The sequence below is a fragment of the Saccopteryx leptura genome, chromosome 8, assembly GCF_036850995.1.
Source record: "Saccopteryx leptura isolate mSacLep1 chromosome 8, mSacLep1_pri_phased_curated, whole genome shotgun sequence".
Lineage (NCBI taxonomy): Eukaryota > Metazoa > Chordata > Mammalia > Chiroptera > Emballonuridae > Saccopteryx > Saccopteryx leptura.
The window spans coordinates 56,951,985-56,969,160 of record NC_089510.1 but is presented as its reverse complement, the minus strand read 5'-3'; the positions used below and the strand labels follow the sequence as shown (position 1 = coordinate 56,969,160).

Below are 17,176 nucleotides of genomic sequence, written 5' to 3'. Positions count from 1 at the left end.
AGACGCCTGTATTCACATCCTGCTCTGTAAAGGTATAAGCAACTTAAGAAGTAGCCTACACTTCCCCTTATGAAAGTGGTTATAAGGATTAAGTGAGAAGACCCACATAAAGTGCAATTAGCAAGTGTAGCCAAGTTAAGAACACCGGATGTGTTAAATAGTACTACCATGGGCTTGCCCGGGGAATCCTAATTCATCTTGCCAGAGAAGTACCACACTCATACCCATTTCTCAGCTCGCACATTTAATCAGAGAATTTTGGTATTTGCTGGGTTGTCTTTCCATTCATGATCTCCCCTACTACATCAGGGCAAGGCAGCATGATCTATCACGAGTTTTAGTCCCACTCGCAGAGGACAAACTCTTCCGGGCTGTGGTATGGTCCGTGGTTCTCCATACGTGGTGTATCAGGGCCTAGCCTATCTTCATTTCTGTTAGGCTTTGCGGACCTTCTTCACCCACTGTGTCCGGTCCGATCACTGGGCCGCACCCGGGATGTCCGTTTGGCCTGCGCTCTCTGATGAGTGGACCTCTGCAGGCCGACATGAGTCAGGATTCAAAGCCGGCGTGGTGACCGGGATGACTCCTCAGCGCCGAGGCCCGTGTCCAGCCAAGAAGGGAAAGCAGGAGATCTCGGCCGGCCCAACACGGCTTCAGGGGTTTGCGCCAGGGCCCCTCTGGCTACCTGGTGGTGACCCCGGGCGTTCCCGGAGGCCGCGGCGTAGCTCCTGAGTGAAGGTGTCTCTGAAGCGGGCAGCGCGTCGACCCAGGGAACCCGCGGGCCCAGCCGCGAGGCCTCGCAGACGCCGGGCCGCGTCCTGGCCACGCAGCTGGGCTTGCAGCAGTGCAAAGGCTGTAAGCTGCGCGGCACGGCGGATAGGCCGCGATTCTGACAAGCGTTCCACTAGCCGCGGACTGTGCAGCAAGAGGGCCAGCAGCCGCCTCAGAACCATCCTTGGAGTAAGCCGGAACCCGGCGCGCCGCTCCGGCTTCTGATCGGCGGCGCTACATATCGGACCACATCCGAGTCCGCGCCGCTGGGTGACGACACTGCTGCTCTGGGATTGGTTGGGAATACTCCGACTTTCTGTAATCGTGGCGTGTTTCCGGTTCCGCCACCTCTGCGGCGCCGGTTTTCCCGGGAGTGGCGGCGTCCTCGTGCCCCTGTCTGCACTATGTCGGGTGGCCTCCTGAAGGCGCTGAGCAGCGATTCCTATGTGGAGCTGAGCAGGTACCGGGACCAGCACTTCCAGGTAAGGGAGGCCTACCCCGAGAAGGGGAGGCCCTGGGCCAGAACGCTAAGAATTAGTTTTCTCTTGTCTCATTGTGTCGTTTCGCCTTCTCTGGTTTCCCAAAATCCGGAGAGCCCCAGTACCTGCTGGGGAACGGATGCTGAAATGGCGTTTGGATATCACTGAATCTATCACAGAAAGGGAATTTGAGGCTCGCTCTGCAGTACTTTGCAGCCGCTCCCTGTTGCCCCGCCAATGCAGAGGAATTGAGCGGTAGTGGTGGTGGCTCTCGTTTTCACGGGCTCCGCCTCCGTAAGGTCACTTTGAGGTGTCAAAAGGGGTGTCCTTTTAACATCTGGATTATGTGGAGGCGGCTTCCTGACTCAAATATCAGGGCTTGCATTAGCCAAACTCCTCTTTGGTCTGGCGGTCCTACCGAGTTCTAGGCGGTGTGTGGGAGACACAAAGTTGACCCGTCTCCACCTTAGGGAGCCCTCCTCAGTGGAAAGGTGGATCAGCCTACCTAAGCGTATTATGTGTAGATCAGTGATTTTCATCCTGTTCCATCACGTCACACACCAAGTAATTACTAAAGTTCTGTGGCACACCAAAAAATATTTTTGTTGCTCTGACAAAAAATTAGGTATAATTTTGGATTCATTCACATCAGGTGGCTATTGTTGTTTTGGCTCTTATCATTTTTTAAATTTGACAATCTAAGGGAAAAGAGGTAAGTGTCCCTTAGTGTAGGTATTGCATGTTTTTAAAATTCTTGCGTGGCACACCAGTTGAAAAGCTTGTTGAAAGTCGTTGGGCTAGGTGTTAAGATCAGAGGACTGCTGGGTTTCAGAAAGGGAAAGTTTGAGTCTGGCCTATTTCATAGATTTTGTGGGGAAAGGGAAGGCAACAGATATTCAAATTGGGTTTTTCGGTATCAGCAAAGTTGGGGGCAGGGACGCCAAGCAGCTTGCTGAAACATTCTGCTAAGCCCTAGAGGGAGAGGGAAGACAGTTTCTGCATTCATAATCCTATACTAGGGACTGTAAATGGACACAGGTAATCAACCTAGAGCAGAAATGAGCGGTAAGGGAGGGGCTGTGAGAATTTAGAAAAGGGATAACCCTTAAACTTGGGAAAGGAGGGAGCCCATTTAGAAGAGAATGTGTGAAAAGGGTTATTCCAGTAGCAAAAAGGAAATTTTGTTTGAAGCCAGTTGGATGAAGATTTTAAATTTATTTACTCAGCCAGTTCTAAATGCTTAGCATATGCCAGGCATGATCATAGTTCTCATTACTTTAGAAAGTTCCACATCATAACTGTCTTGAATTTCAAGCATCCTGAAACTAAAAGGAGTCATTGTTTGCTATTATAATCCTCTGCACTCTAAAGCCTGTAGCTTTATTTAGATTAGTAAGATACTGTCATGCAGAATTTCTAGTGTCCCCTGAATGGAATCCACATTAATATACCATAAGTAAACATGTACTGACACTTAGAACACAGTTGTCTTAAGCCATAGGCTATGTGTTTGGATATTACTTACATGCGAGTGAAGTAGGAAGAAAAAAAAATGCCTCCTGACCATAATTTTAACAAATAAAATTTTATATTACAGCAGTAATATTGGGTTGGCAAGAAAGTAATTTTGATTTTATAGTGTGAAAAAAACTCACTTGTTTTATACAAAGAATAAACTTTAATCAATTATATATTTTCCATTTTGTTCAATGACCTTTTGCCATCTTTCTTGCTTCATGATTCCATGCTTATAGAAATTTTGGTCCTGCCTGACCAGGCTGTGGCAGAGTGGATAGAGCGTCAGACTGGAATGTGGAAGGACCCAGGTTCGAGACCCCGAGGTCACCAGCTTGAGCAAAAAGTTCACCATTGGACCCAAGGTCGCTGGTTCGAGCAAGGGGTTACTCGGTCTGCTGAAGGCCCACGGTCAGGGCACATATGAGAAAGCAATCAATGAACAAACTAAGGTGTCGCAATGAAAAACTAATAATTGATGCTTCTCATCTCTCTCTGTTCCTGTCTGTCTGTCCCTGTCTATCCCTCTCTCTGACTCTCTCTGTCCCCAGTAAAAAAAACAAAAAAAGAAATTTTGGTCCTTATCAGCAAAAACTGAACTAAGTGCGATTTAAGGTCATCATCATTTGTGAAAGTTTTACCATTCAAAGAGTTTTGCAAACTTCAAAATAAATGGTAATCAGATGGTGCAATGTAAGGGCTGTGTGGGGGATGCAACATCACTTCCCAACCAAGCTCCAATAATTTCCCACAGATTACTAGAGATGTGTGAGACTCTTAATTATCATGGTGGAACACAATTCCTTGACAGTTTGCCAATTCTGGCCTTTTTTCTTTGATTGCTTCATCCAGTTTCATTAGTTGTTAACAGTAAACATCTGAATTGATCGTCTGGTTTCTTGGAAGCAGTTCAAAATACACACCACTTTTGTAGTCCCACCAAATTGACAGCATGGCCTGTTTTTGATGCAGTTCAGCTTTAGATGTGGTTTGTGCTGGTTCATCATGCTTGGACCATGATCGTTTTTGAATGATGTTACTGTAGATGACCCATTTTCATCACTAGTGATGATTCTTTTCAAAAAAGGGTTGGTTTCATTGCGCTTGGATGTATATCGCAAATATTGATTCGTTGTGTTAAGTGAATCTCTCAATTCATGCAGAACCCAAATATTGAGCTTCTTAGCGAATCCAAGACATTTTTAAGTGATTTTCAATCGTTTTGTGCAATACATTTGACCTCTCTGCAATCTCTCAAACAGTTATATGCGATTCTCTTCAGTTATGGCTTTGATTTGGTCATCAACTTCAGTAGGTCGACCAGAATGTTGGTCATCTTTGAGTGAAAAATCTCCAGAACAGAAATTTTAAACCAATTCTGACACATGCATTGTTACGCAATCAACACCATAAATGTCACATATCTTTTTGTGAGCCTGAGCAGCTTTCTTTCCTTGACGGAAATAAAAATGTATGCTGAAAATGTTCATTTCTGCACTCCATGTTAAAATTGACCCCAAACTAACAGCAACAAACAAAATTATACACAACTTGCTTCTAAAGTAACCTAAATGTGACTGATACTAAATGTCAAAAGGAAAAAACATGACAAGAAGTCCTTCAAAACAATTACGCTATGACATCCGAAAATACTTTCTTGCCAAACCAATGCAAATAAAAGTGCGCCTTTGTTTTATTCCAAAGTTCTAAAAACCTAATGCCCTGAGACTTTTTAAGGAAGTATGAGATTGGGGATAGGACTGGGTTTATATTCCAGCTACAACTACAGAGTAGCTGTGTGATTGGACAAGTTACTTAACTGTCTTTACTCAGGTGTAAAATGAGGATAATAAATTAGGACCTACCTTTCAGTCCCGAGAATTAAATGAGACTTCATACATGGAAGTCTCTGACCTGCAGACCTCATTGTTTCGTACTCTTTTTCACTTTGCTCTCTATTTTGGAAATGTTCTATATCACTGTATGTGGATGTACATTTTTCTGGGGCTACGTAGTTTTTTACTTATTGAGGTACCATGATTACTTAATCTTTTATTTTATATATATATATTTTTTTTTATTTTTTTTTTTGTATTTTTCCGAAGTTAGAAGCAGGGAGGCAGTCTGACAGACTCCTGCATGCGCCTGACCAGGATCCATCCAGCATGCCCAACAGGGAGTGATGCTCTGCCCATCTGGGGTGTGAGACTTCCACACACTGGGCCGTTGCTCTACCGCTGAGCCAACTGGCCAGGGCCTCATTTTTCTTTTTATTTGACTTTAGATGGTTTCTCTATTCTGTCACTGAATGTGAACATGAGACCTAGTTCCCTGAGCCCTGTGCTACAAAGCATTCAAAGATGAGTAATGCAAAGTCTTCTCAGAATGAAGAAACTGGATCAGCATTCTGTGTGAACTAGTAAATGAAGAAGGGATGCTCTAGGGAAAGTGTCCTGATTCTGCTCAGCTTTCCAAGTTAGAATAACACTGTGTGGCCGATATTAGAGCCCAGACAGGGTCTGAGGGCCTGAGAGGAGGTCAGCTGGGTAGGTCTTCTATTTAATCAGCATTAACCTCCCAGCATGGAGTTTAGGATTGTCTCCTAAACTCAGAGAAAATATATGAGCATGTAATCTATCTGAGCAATTGTAGTTCTGAACATTCTTTGTGGGAATATTACAGGGGTACCCTATCTCTGCAAATCCATATATTTTTTACTACAAAGGATAAAAAGGCCCTTTCTAATAAATTGGTTCAAAGTCTTGAAATTAAACTTGGACAATTAAAGAAGGATCCAGTGCTGAGGATATGGAGGTGCAGGAAAAAGACATGTCACTTGTAGAGCATTATGGTACAGGAGGAGGAGGGCTATATATATACAATATAACTTTGAAGCTGTGGCCCTGTACTAAGCAATCTGGGGGGGCCCTGGCTGGATGGCTAACTTGGTTAGAACATTCCAATACACCAATGTTGTGAGTTCGATCCCTGGTCATGGCACATACAAAAATCAACCAATGAATGCATAAATAAGTGGAACAAAAAATTGATCCCTCACCCCCTCCCTTTCCCGTCTCTCTGAAAACAATAAAAACTAAAAGCAATCTAGAACTTGTTAAAGTGCTTCATGGATTGTGAACATCTTTTTTTTTTTGGGGGGGGGGGTATTTGTGATTGGGACTATGAGAGAAACTGACTCCCAAATCAGAATAACTGAAAACTTTTCTCATATTAGGAATACTATTTAAGCAGGACTCTTAGATTGTGTTGCTTACTTTTTCTATATTTGAAATTCTAGGGTAACATTCACGAACAGGAGAAATTACTCAAAAAAAGCTGTACGTTGTATGTTGGAAATCTTTCCTTCTACACAACTGAAGAACAAATCTATGAACTCTTCAGCAAAAGTGGTGACATAAAGAAAATTGTTATGGGCCTGGATAAAATGAAGAAAACAGCATGCGGTTTCTGCTTTGTGGAGTATCCTTTCTGTGTGTGTCATACAGCTGTTGAATGAGGGCGGGGCCTAGAGTGGTTAGTCACCTGTTTTGTTTTCTTTTTTCTTCTAAATGAGGATATTTGCTAATTAGCATGCCTATACTTATCTCTGTCTCTCCTTCCTTCTTCTATACCTCCTACCTCTGTCCAGGATGTCTACAGGTAAATTGTGAAAGTTAGTAACATTTACATTCTGTCCTTAAATCCATGCTTTGTTTATAGTTAATTATTTATTTAAGAAACACAATCTTTCGCCTGGCCTGTGGTGGCACAGTGGATAAACCATTGGCCTGGAATGCCAAGGTTGCTGGTTCGAAACCCTGGGCTTCTCTGGTCAAGGCACATACAACAAGCAAGGAATGAACAACTATGAGTTGATACTTCCCATTCCATGATCCCCTCTCTCTCCTGTCTCTATAAAATCAGCAAAGTTTTTTTCTTTTTTTAAAAAGGTCTTAAGAACTTTAAAAAGAACAACACAATCTTTCAAGAAGAATATATGCACATGGAGTTAAAATAAAAATAAGTTAAAAAATCCCTGTACCATTCTAAGCCCAGAGACAGTCAGCAGTCTCTTGGGTGTCTTTCCAGAAGAAATCTTGTGGATGTGTGGTGGCGTATTGGCATCTACTATTTTTTCCCCCTCTTAGAGACTGTTCCATGTTAGCACACGTTGTAAGTCTACCTCTTATTAAAATGGCTGTATAATATGTACCTCATTATATTAGATGTATATAGCTTTATTTTCTTAAAAATTTATACAGTTTTATATTTATAGGTCAAAACCAAAACCATATTTGTGATCATTTTTCTCCCTGATACTATAAATATTAGAACTCTTGGATTTATCCTGTTTTTCTTCTTCTTTTTTTTTTACCATTTGTTTTATATTCTACCTAATTTCCCAGACCACATCTAACATGCCTTTTGAAATTTTTTTTGTGTCCTGAATTATCTGGTTCTTTTGGTTGTGTTTATACTATAAATTTTCCATAAAGGTCTAGTGATCCTTGTGTTTCCAATTATAATCAGGGAAAAGAAGGCTGATATTGTGGATCTAGACAGAGCTGCTCTCTCAAATTATTGTCTTACATTTGGGATATATGGATTTCCCAAGTGCCAAAAAGGTAGATTGTATTTTGGACAGCTAACATCAAGACAGTACCCTCAGTTCCTCCAGTTTGTTCAGAACCCTATCACTTTATTTGTATTTGCCTGGGATTAAATACTATCCTGCTAGCAAGTCTTCCCACATAGAGACTGTTAGTTAAACCCTACTTACAGCCTAACTTCTTATTCAACTTTGTATTAAGAGCCTCCTGGATTTGCTGTCTCCTTTAGGCTTCAAAATATTTCAGACTGTGACATTGCCTGTGATCCTACGCTCTAGCTGGCAATCCTGTGCTCAAGCCACACTCAAGTTGGCGACCTCAGGGTTTGGAATCTGGGTCCTCAACGTCCTAGTTCAATGCTCTATCCACTGTACCACCACCTGGTCAGGCTCTGCTTTCCCTTTAAGCATGCATTTCATTCTTTCAACAACAAAAAATTATCGAATGCCCATATATGCTAGGCATCTTATAGGTGCTGGACACGGGAATTTCAGCAAGCGTTTTCGGAAGAAAATGTCTAGATCAGCATTTAAGTCTTTCCTTCTAATGAAATACAATTCCATATGCACTGTGACCTTCTCTTTTATTAAGGTTGTTCTTGCCTGATCAGGTGGTGGCACAGCAGATAGAGCGTTGGACTGGGACATGGAGGACCCAGGTTTGAAACCCCGAGGTCACTGGCTTGAGCAAGGGGTCACTTGCTCTGCTGTAGCCCCCTGGTCAAGGCACATATGAGAAAGCAATCAGTGAACAACTAAGGAGCTACAACAAAGAATTGATGTTTCTCATCGCTCTCCCTTCCTGTCTGTCCCTATCTGTCCCCCTCTCTCTGTCAAAAAATTGGAAAAAAAAGTTTTTCCTGAATATAGAGCTTCAGGTTTGGATGCTATTGATTCCTTGGCTAAGTGTGCATTTTGTGGCCTAAACCTACCCTGAATAAATATATATATATATATATATATATATATATATATATATATATATATATATATATAATTTTTTTTTTGTGCATTTTTCTGAAGCTGGAAACGGGGAGAGACAGTCAGACAGACTCCCGCATGCACCCGACCGGGATCCACCCGGCACGCCCACCAGGGGGCGATGCTCTGCCGAGACCAGAGCCATTCTAGTGCCTGGGGCAGAGGCCAAGGAGCCATCCCCAGCGCCCGGGCCATCTTTGCTCCAATGGAGCCTTGGCTGCGGGAGGGGAAGAGAGAGACAGAGAGGAAGGAGGGGGTGGGGTGGAGAAGCAAATGGGCGCTTCTCCTATGTGCCCTGGCCGGGAATCGAACCCGGGTCCCCCACACGCCAGGCCGATGCTCTACCGCTGAGCCAACCGGCCAGGGCCATATATTTTATATTTTGCAAATCAAAATATGGGGAGAATGGGACCAAATAATTATTAACAGTATTATTCAGGAAATCAAGATCAATGTAGCCATTGCTAAGTGTCATATTTGACTCTAATGCTTCTGGACCAACCTCAAACAGTCATGTGCAAACCAAATTATTGTCTAGAAACTCCATCTAGGTCAGCGGTTCTCAACCTGTGGGTCGCGACCCCGGCGGGGGTCGAACGACCAAAACACAGTCGCCCCTGTGTTTTGGTCTTTCGACCCCCGCTGGGGTCGCGACCCACAGGTTGAGAACCGCTGATCTAGGTGGACTAATTTTTACGCATTTTCTTAACAGCCTCATATAGTTGTTGCTTCCTGTATTTCCAAAAATGTTTGGAGAAATGCTATGTCATGTTCCTTAATACTTATACTTAAGGTACTATTCAAGAGCAGATGCAGAAAATGCCATGCGGTACATAAGTGGAACTCGTTTGGATGACCGGGTGATTCGCACAGACTGGGACGCAGGCTTTAAGGAGGGCAGGCAATATGGCCGTGGATGGTCTGGGGGCCAGGTATGCAGGAAGGTTCTGTAGGCTTGGCCTTACCTGGGATTCCAGTCCTAATGACTAGTGTTTTGTCTGTTTGTATTTGCTCTTATGAAAATAACTTTATGTCTATAACTTTGGCTTGAAGTGAATCTCAAATCACCCATTGGGATTAGTAAGTTATTTTCCTAACCAATGAAATGGTATGTTTTGTATATTTCCACAGCAGCTATTACTGGATTTTTGCTACGGGCAAGCTGTTTTACACCTCAAAAGTGTATAGAACAAAAGCAAAATGAACTGTAATGAGTTTTGTTTTTATTTAAAATAGCCTGATTTAAGTACTCTGGAATGTGCTAGTTTTGAATGCTGGTGAATGAATATGTGTGATGCTTGGTAAAACAGAACAAAACTCTAGGTTGTCTCAAATAATTCTGCAAGGCAGTTAAGCTTTATATCAGTTTTTTTTTAATTATGTGCTGCTTAAATGTTTGCTCACATTATGACATCTGAAAAGGCTTAGCTGTTTATCTGACATATTTGTGAGAGGCATTTTTATTACACCAATCTCTATACTATAACTTGTGTTCTTTTCAATTAAGGTACGAGATGAGTATCGAAAGGACTATGATGCTGGCAGAGGCGGCTATGGAAAACTGGCCCAAATCCAGTGAGCAGGAAGAACCCCATCGTGCAAAACTTAGTCCTTTGGCCTGTTGAATTTGACCAGATTACCCAAGGTCTGCAAACCTGCCATTTTTACCAAGGTTTGATCAGTGTCTCTACTGAACCAGAAGCCACTTCATGGTTTTCCTTTGAAAATTATTAAAGGACAAAATCCAAATTGGTCAGGTATCTGGTTACCAGAATGATTTTCTTACTAGGTGAAAAATTGTGTTCCTTGGCAATAGATTTTATCTATAATGTTCATCTATCAGCTAAAAACCACACTTTTTAAAGGAAAATTGGAAAACTTTAAAATTTTGTTTGCCATGTTTGCATCTAAGTAGGTTCATGGTCTACATTGGGGCCGGGAATTACTATTTTAAAACTTTAAGTTTTCTTGAGATAAAGTTTAGTAAATGGAGTTTTGTGTATTTTATAGCTTTGCTCTAAATTAGGAACAGATGTTTGACAACTGAATTTATTCCTATGTTGAATTCTAATTTCTAAAGGTAAACTTTTAGGAGAGAACTTCCTAAATAGTTGATACAAAAGTAAGCCCTAGGCAGTCCCAGGGGATACCATCTGCTTACATGCTTTATATTATCAGGAAATCAGGTACAGGACTTGAAGGGTATTTACTAAACACATTTTTTCAAAAGATGTGTTTTCCTAAAACCTGAAAAAGATGTGTTTTCAAGGCCTGAAAAAACAAAAGCAAGGGTTGGTTTGAATTACCAAGAACTTCAAAATAAAGGAAGTGGGGGCTGGTATCACTGTCAGTAGGAAATGGGATGAAAGATTAGAGGGCATGAGTTAAAACATTGCTTTGACATGTTGAAGATTGCTGTGAGGGCCATCAGACTTATCCTTTTCATTTTCAGTGTGATCTTGGGGATGGAGTTGGTATAAAAGAGCTAAAGATTGAGAAATGCTTCCCCTCAAGAAATGTGTTTTGGCCAGTTCTCATGTGTAAGTCAGTCTGTCTAGTTTTTTCACTAGTGTGCTTACTGAGCTTCAAGCCTTGATAGCAATGGTATCCACTGAGGGAATCTAGAGTATTTCTTGCATTTGTAAGGCAAGAGATGATTTCTCTCTAATAGTATATTGAACTATCGCTCATTTAAAACTGCTAATCTAGTTTCATTTTCCTTGACATAAGTGACATTTTTTCATCTAACAATAAACTTATCTCCAAAATTCCGGTGTCTCATGAAACTTGGGGCTGAAGTATCTTGAATGTGAACATCTTCAAAGCTATAGTTAAATGTAGATTTTCGCATTAAATTGAAACTGGTTATTTGAGTTTTTAAACTTGTAAGCATGTAGGGAAAAAGATATTTGCAAATATTTAATTTCATGAGGACATACTATTCCTTGAAAAAATTTCGTTTTACACTATAGTTTGAATTTCATATATTTTATATTCCTTTGTAGTAAAACATAACTCAGATTTCTACAGGCCTTAAAAACCATAGACAGTGGTTCTATTTGGAATTGTGTCTTCTGTAACTGATTTCAATAAAGTTGGACCAACTTCTCCTTATTTGCCCATTTCCTCACCTATAAAGTAGGACATTGGAACCCTCTTTCTCTGTAATACTTATGAATGTACTTTGGGGGAATCTGTGAATAAACAGAATTTGCATGTCCATTTTCATTTGACAGTGACCTATTATGGTAGTCACTAGCCACATGGAGCATTAAAATGTTCAGTTCCTCATTCACACTGGCTACATTTCAAATCCTACTCAGCCACATGGGGCTAGTGGCTGTTGTAGTAGATGGAAATATAGAATATTTTCATCACTGCAGAAAATTCTATTGGAGAGTGCTGTTTTAAGGGTAGGCTGCTTAGTGCCTATTGGTCACTGTTCATAAACAAGCCCTGTCATGGCTGGAACGTCCCTGGGAAAAATTACTACTCACCAAACAGCACATGTTATTCAATACAAGAAAACACACATTTATAAAGGTATTTAGTTTATTTTTCAAAAAAATATTTTTGCTAGAAGGTCTGAGTCATTTTACATGATCACAACCTTTAAATAAATTCTTTTTCTGACCAAAGGTACCACTTAAGTGAACAGCTTGTCTAGGTCTGCTTTTGTAATACCCAAATACAATGAGCACTTCTCTGATGGTATTCCCTAGGTCTTAATTGTTTACAGGCCAGGAGGCAGAGCCCAGCACATAAAGCATGTGCTTTATAACTGCAGATTAGTTTGGTTTCTTAACATCATTAAGCAGAGCAGGTAGTCAATATATCTAATTCACACTATTAATACACTGTTTCTCGCCTGAAGGGTCTGATCGACCCAGAGCTCCTAGTTGTCTCTTTTAACCCAGTGAACCACAACTGCAGAGAAAAAGGGCAGCTCAACTTAGGCTACTGCTGGCTATGTCCCAGTTAGGTCTGTTACTGTTTCGTTCCAACTATTTAACAATAAGTAGAAAATATAAATGCAAAGCCAAAAAAAAAAGGATTCAAGGGGACTTGGGAGCAAGTGCTTCTTTTCCTTAGGAGGTTCCCTTAAGTTGGTTCTCTATAATTCTTGAGAGAGCTTAACTAAAAGCTGAATTAAATCTACATTCATTGCTATACATTTAACAAAAGGAAAAAAATCACTGGACAGAAGCAACTACAGACTGGTAAGTTTGCTGATGGAGAGAACTGGACAGCTTGTTGAAGGCACATCATACGTAGCTTTTAGTTTGTACAAGGCCTCCACTCAACCCCAAAAGCATAAGGTCTGCCCACCTGGTGGGCAACAATTCAGTGCCAAGCTAGTGACAGTAAAACAGTGTCTTCCACCAACAGCCCAGACTATATTTCAAAACTCTTTGTTGCAAGGAAGCAATTATTGCAAACATTAGGACAATGGCCATTCTAATGTAGGACTTGGGCTAAACAGAGTTTTTAACCTAATCACAAGATGAGGGGAAATGACTATGTATGCTAAAACCAAGTTTCACAAATGCAGAAAAACATTTTAACCAGACTTAAAATATTTGTAATTTAGGCTAAAGCATGCTGAACAGTGCACATCAAGGTGTCCTAGAAAGCTGGAAGTGAATAAGAGACTGAACTTGGACAGCTCACTTCAGGTTCTCTATAACATCGCTGCAAGCCTAAAAGCAGAGATGATGACTACTACTCATGGAGGAAACGGCAACTCAAGCTTTGGGCAATAATTAAGATTCTTGCCAGAAGAGAGTCCTGTCTCTTCTGCATGCCTCATTCTGCCAGTAAGGAAGTGAGATATGGAGGTCTAAAGTATAAGACACATTCTGAATCAATAGCCTGGTCACGGGCTACTTTATATAGCTACCAAAAAAAGGCAAATGTATCACATATAAATTTGAAAAATCTCATTTTGCATACTTATGTCTGAAAACTGAAAAGCTCAAGATGTCCTCCCCATTTAAAATTGTCATCTTTCCTAATGTAGATACAATCCTATCTATAGCAGCATAAAGTGCCTCTAATCTAAGTCTTTTTTAAAGACATGAAGCACAATAAGAAATACTGACCTGGTTTTATACTAAGGAGTTTGAATCTGGGGAACTTAGGAAAGTGCTGGGGCTGTTTACAATGTAAACACTGGTGTTGGTGCTTGGAATGTCTGGGGAGGAAACCCTGCATGTAAACGTGTCTGACTCCACCCTCAGTCGCTGGCAGTCAGCCTTACCCTATAACTGCACATTTTAGCTTTTATTTTCAACACCTAATTAGGTATCTTCTGCCATTTTCTTGGTACTTTTCTGTATAAGCTTCTGAGTTTCTTATACAGTTCAGAACAGGTAACTGAGTAGTTTAACATGCATCTTTTATTTCCTTTCAAATACCACAAAAAGCTAGATTAAAGATGCAAGACACATTACACTAACCCTGATGCAGCTAAGTGTAAGGACAGGGCCACCTCTGCCTTTCTCCAGAAGCTGAGGTTCATAGAAAAAAAGGACTCCTGTGCCAGAGTCTCCGAGTTGGTCAAGCAGAGGCCAAATGAGGAGCCCTGCATATTGCTGAGATCACTAAAGAGAGAAGATTAAAACACTTAACAACACTTGCTGTACTCCTGAGGAATCAAGTCTTCTCTATTACCTTTCCTCTTCTCCCCACCCACCTGCAAAAGACCTGAAGCCAGTCTTAGGTTTTGAATGTTTATATTTTAAATATCTTTGAAATAAAAAGGTATCTGTCAAATCTTAATTTATTATGGGAGATAACACAAGGGATTATCAACTTGTAAATTACTCTTATGCTGAATTCTCATTTGACCACTTGTGTGACAGATAGCAAGTTTTTTAATGGGTTAAAACCAAAAATCCAGGGAATTCAAAGTTCCAGCAAAAGCCTTGATAAGACTTAGGCATTTATTATAATTCTCAAATGTGCCTCCATAAATAGAACACACCAGTTAGTTTATGGCCACTTCCTTCTCACCCTTCAAAAGGAATGCAACTCATGCTCCAAGACTCAGAGAAGTCAGTGAAAGGTACTGCTGGTAAAAGTTAAGACAAGACTGGCTTTGTCAAAAGAACTCCTAGCTACCCTTTATGCCCAGGGAACACTATTACTCTCAGTTATGTTTTATCAAAAACATCCCACATTTTTAGGTTCTGGGATTAAAATTTAAACCTGTATTTAATTCACATCTAACTAAGTTTCAAAAGCTGCACCAAATCTACTAGGCTTTTTTTTTTTTAATACTCTGCACTGCATGCTCTGTCTATATGCATGCGTTTGGATAATAAATATTAAATATAGGGTGGGGTGGGGACACGTGGAATCCATAATGTTAAAACTGAAACCAAACTGAACATTAAAAAATAGTACATGGTAGCTAGAGAAATGAATAAGGGCTAAAAAGAAACTTGAGGTAACAATAGTGGCCCAATACCACTGATCTGTAAAAATTCAAATAAGTGTTTGGAGGTTCAAGTAACAAACCATCTGCTCCAGCTTGGTCAGACTTCCCAGCCTTGCTGAGGGTTAGTCCATGAGCCGGCACTCACATAGCTCTTTGTAAATCCTCTTCCGTACTCGGGGCATGTCTTCTTGGGAAAACTGGAAAGGCTGCTCTAAGGCGAGGCACTTGCAGTACTGCAAAGGTCCCAGAAATTTTAAATGGCATGTGGAGTTACGTACCAGCCCAATTATTTACCAGATGCAGACCTAACGGAATAGGTTCTAAGACAGCATTGTAAAATTTGTTTAAACTTGTTATAAAACATTTACCTCCAAAGTATAGTCAACTTTCCACGCAAGTACAGGGTTGGGTGAAAGTAGGTATATAGTTGTGAGTACATGAAACAGTTTATTCTTGTATTATTATTAGTGTATTATTTTTCCATACAGACAACTGTAAACCTGCTTTTGCCCCAAACTATATGGCCTAGGATCTCCTCCAAACTTAATACTGTGAAAAGTGGAAACTGATGAAGAGGCTCTACTTCTCATGCCTGCTGAGAAGGCAGCTAGACCTAACTAGGCCTCTCAGTGAGAATTTAAATTTGTTTACAAACCCCAGACATTAATGAATCATAAATGATCTTCCAAGATCTTTGCAATTCTTTAAATTCATGGACAGTATGCTATAATTTCATTCATATATAGAGTATGTAACAAAATTTTCAACAGTCTTTGACCACTAAGGAAATCTACTAATATGAGAAAGCACAGTTTTGAATGTGGCCACTTTTTAAAATCTAGTTTTAACTCTGGCTAAAGACCATTTGCCACTGGTCAAAAATTATAGTTAATTCTGTAAATGCCAAGGGTCTATGATACAGACAAATTCAGATCAGCCTCCAGTGTGGCTTACTAACAACCTCAGATTAGACATGGATGATACCAATTATTCATTCTTGGCCTTCAAAGGAGGTGTTACTAATCACAACATCTGAAAGTACAGAAACTACTACTTCTCAACCAAAAGGAAGAGAGGAAGGAAAATTACCCCGTTAACTGGAGCTAGTACCATGTACACATCACAGGGACTCCCATCTCTCCTTTCTTAACCCAACAAATTTAATTCACACATTGTAAATTCTGAAAAAACACAGTATTTCTTTACCTGGAGCACAAAGACTCCACAGTCACTGTCATTTTTCTGTTGTGGAATACACTGAAGGAAAAAAACAAAAATGATCATTAAAATAAGACCAAGTACTAATCTTCAGATAAGAAAAATTGTTTTTATGGAAAAATGAGCAAAAGACAGGAAAACTGTCTCTACCCAGGACAGCTGGAGTGTGTACCTCTCTGCTATTTAAAATGTTTGATTTTGTGCAAGCATCTGGCCACATGAAAGAGCTATAATCAACCACAATTATAGAAAAAAATTTGCCTAAATATGAGAAATGGGAAATCAAATAAAATCCTACTTAAAAACTTATTTTGGATAATTACTTTTGCTATGAATTCCATTAACAATGGAATTATGGATCTGAGAATGTGTGCCCGGACTCTGAATACTCAGTAACAATCTGCTTCACTTCTCTTATTTACAACTCTGTCCTATTCTTTGAAAGAATTGTAATGATAAATGGTATCAGTATGTTTTCAAAACACCTGGTTACTGTATCCTGCTTAAAGTGGGAATGTGAAGATCCTGATTAAATTTAGAATACCTGGATATTCTTGATGGGTAAATTCAGAAAAATTCAAGTTCAATTTCAGTTTGAACTAATATACTGTTATTTAAGACATATAACTTAAGCTTAAATTTAAAATTTAGCATTTGGTTCAGTTTAAGGGTGAACAAAAAATCTTGTTCCTTTGAGTTTGAGTTAATGGTTTGTTTCAAGACTGCCTTTTTAACATTGTATCAATGATCCAGACAGACCTCCAATTCAAGGACTTTGATGGCCTTTGGGGAAGGTCACACCTAGGCTTCAGGTTTCTTATCTATAGAATAAAGATGATGCTTGTCCCTAAATGACCTACTTACCTCACAGGCTGAAAGGATCAAATGAGACCACACAAGCAAAAACCCTTTGAAAACAAGAAAGCAGTGACCATAAAATGTCATTGTGCTCACACAGAAGCACTCAGGCCACTCACTGTCTTCCCCAAATGCCCCAAAAGTAGCTCACCCAAACAGTCATTTCAGTATTTCTCTGGATCTATATGGGTCACCTGGAAATAAGAACTAAGGGCTATATATAAGGCAAGAGGCAGATGCCACCAAAACATTTATATATATTTATCTTTTTCTCAATAGGGCTACCATATACAGTGTGTCTGT

General features: G+C 40.3%; 3 protein-coding genes across 4 annotated transcripts in view; 1 reads left to right on the top strand and 2 right to left on the bottom strand.

Annotated features, from left to right (window-relative positions):
• Nucleotides 1-223: 223 nt before the first annotated feature.
• Nucleotides 224-1,027, bottom strand: NCBP2AS2 (NCBP2 antisense 2 (head to head)). The gene has a single exon (XM_066347866.1). The coding sequence runs from the start codon at nt 951-953 to the stop codon at nt 654-656; it is 300 nt and encodes a 99-aa protein (XP_066203963.1). The 5' UTR covers nt 954-1,027; the 3' UTR covers nt 224-653.
• A 68-nt stretch (nt 1,028-1,095) lies between these two features.
• Nucleotides 1,096-11,125, top strand: NCBP2 (nuclear cap binding protein subunit 2). Its single transcript, XM_066347865.1, has 4 exons — nt 1,096-1,253; nt 6,064-6,245; nt 9,149-9,287; nt 9,863-11,125. The coding sequence occupies exons 1-4, from the start codon at nt 1,176-1,178 to the stop codon at nt 9,932-9,934; spliced, it is 471 nt and encodes a 156-aa protein (XP_066203962.1). The 5' UTR covers nt 1,096-1,175; the 3' UTR covers nt 9,935-11,125.
• Nucleotides 10,887-17,176, bottom strand: part of SENP5 (SUMO specific peptidase 5) — a 75,978-nt gene continuing 69,688 nt past the window's right edge. Inside the window, exons 9-11 of one of the 2 annotated variants that reach the window (XR_010746839.1) lie at nt 16,880-16,923; nt 16,004-16,054; nt 14,994-15,030 (exon numbers count right to left, since the gene is read on the bottom strand). Coding sequence is in view for 1 of the 2 variants with exons in the window: in XM_066347864.1 (XP_066203961.1) it covers nt 14,920-15,030; nt 16,004-16,054 (162 nt within the window). In the remaining variant the exon portion in view is untranslated. Of the gene's footprint in view, nt 15,031-16,003; nt 16,055-16,879; nt 16,924-17,176 lie in introns of both variants that reach the window. The other variant, XM_066347864.1, reaches the window with a different exon arrangement.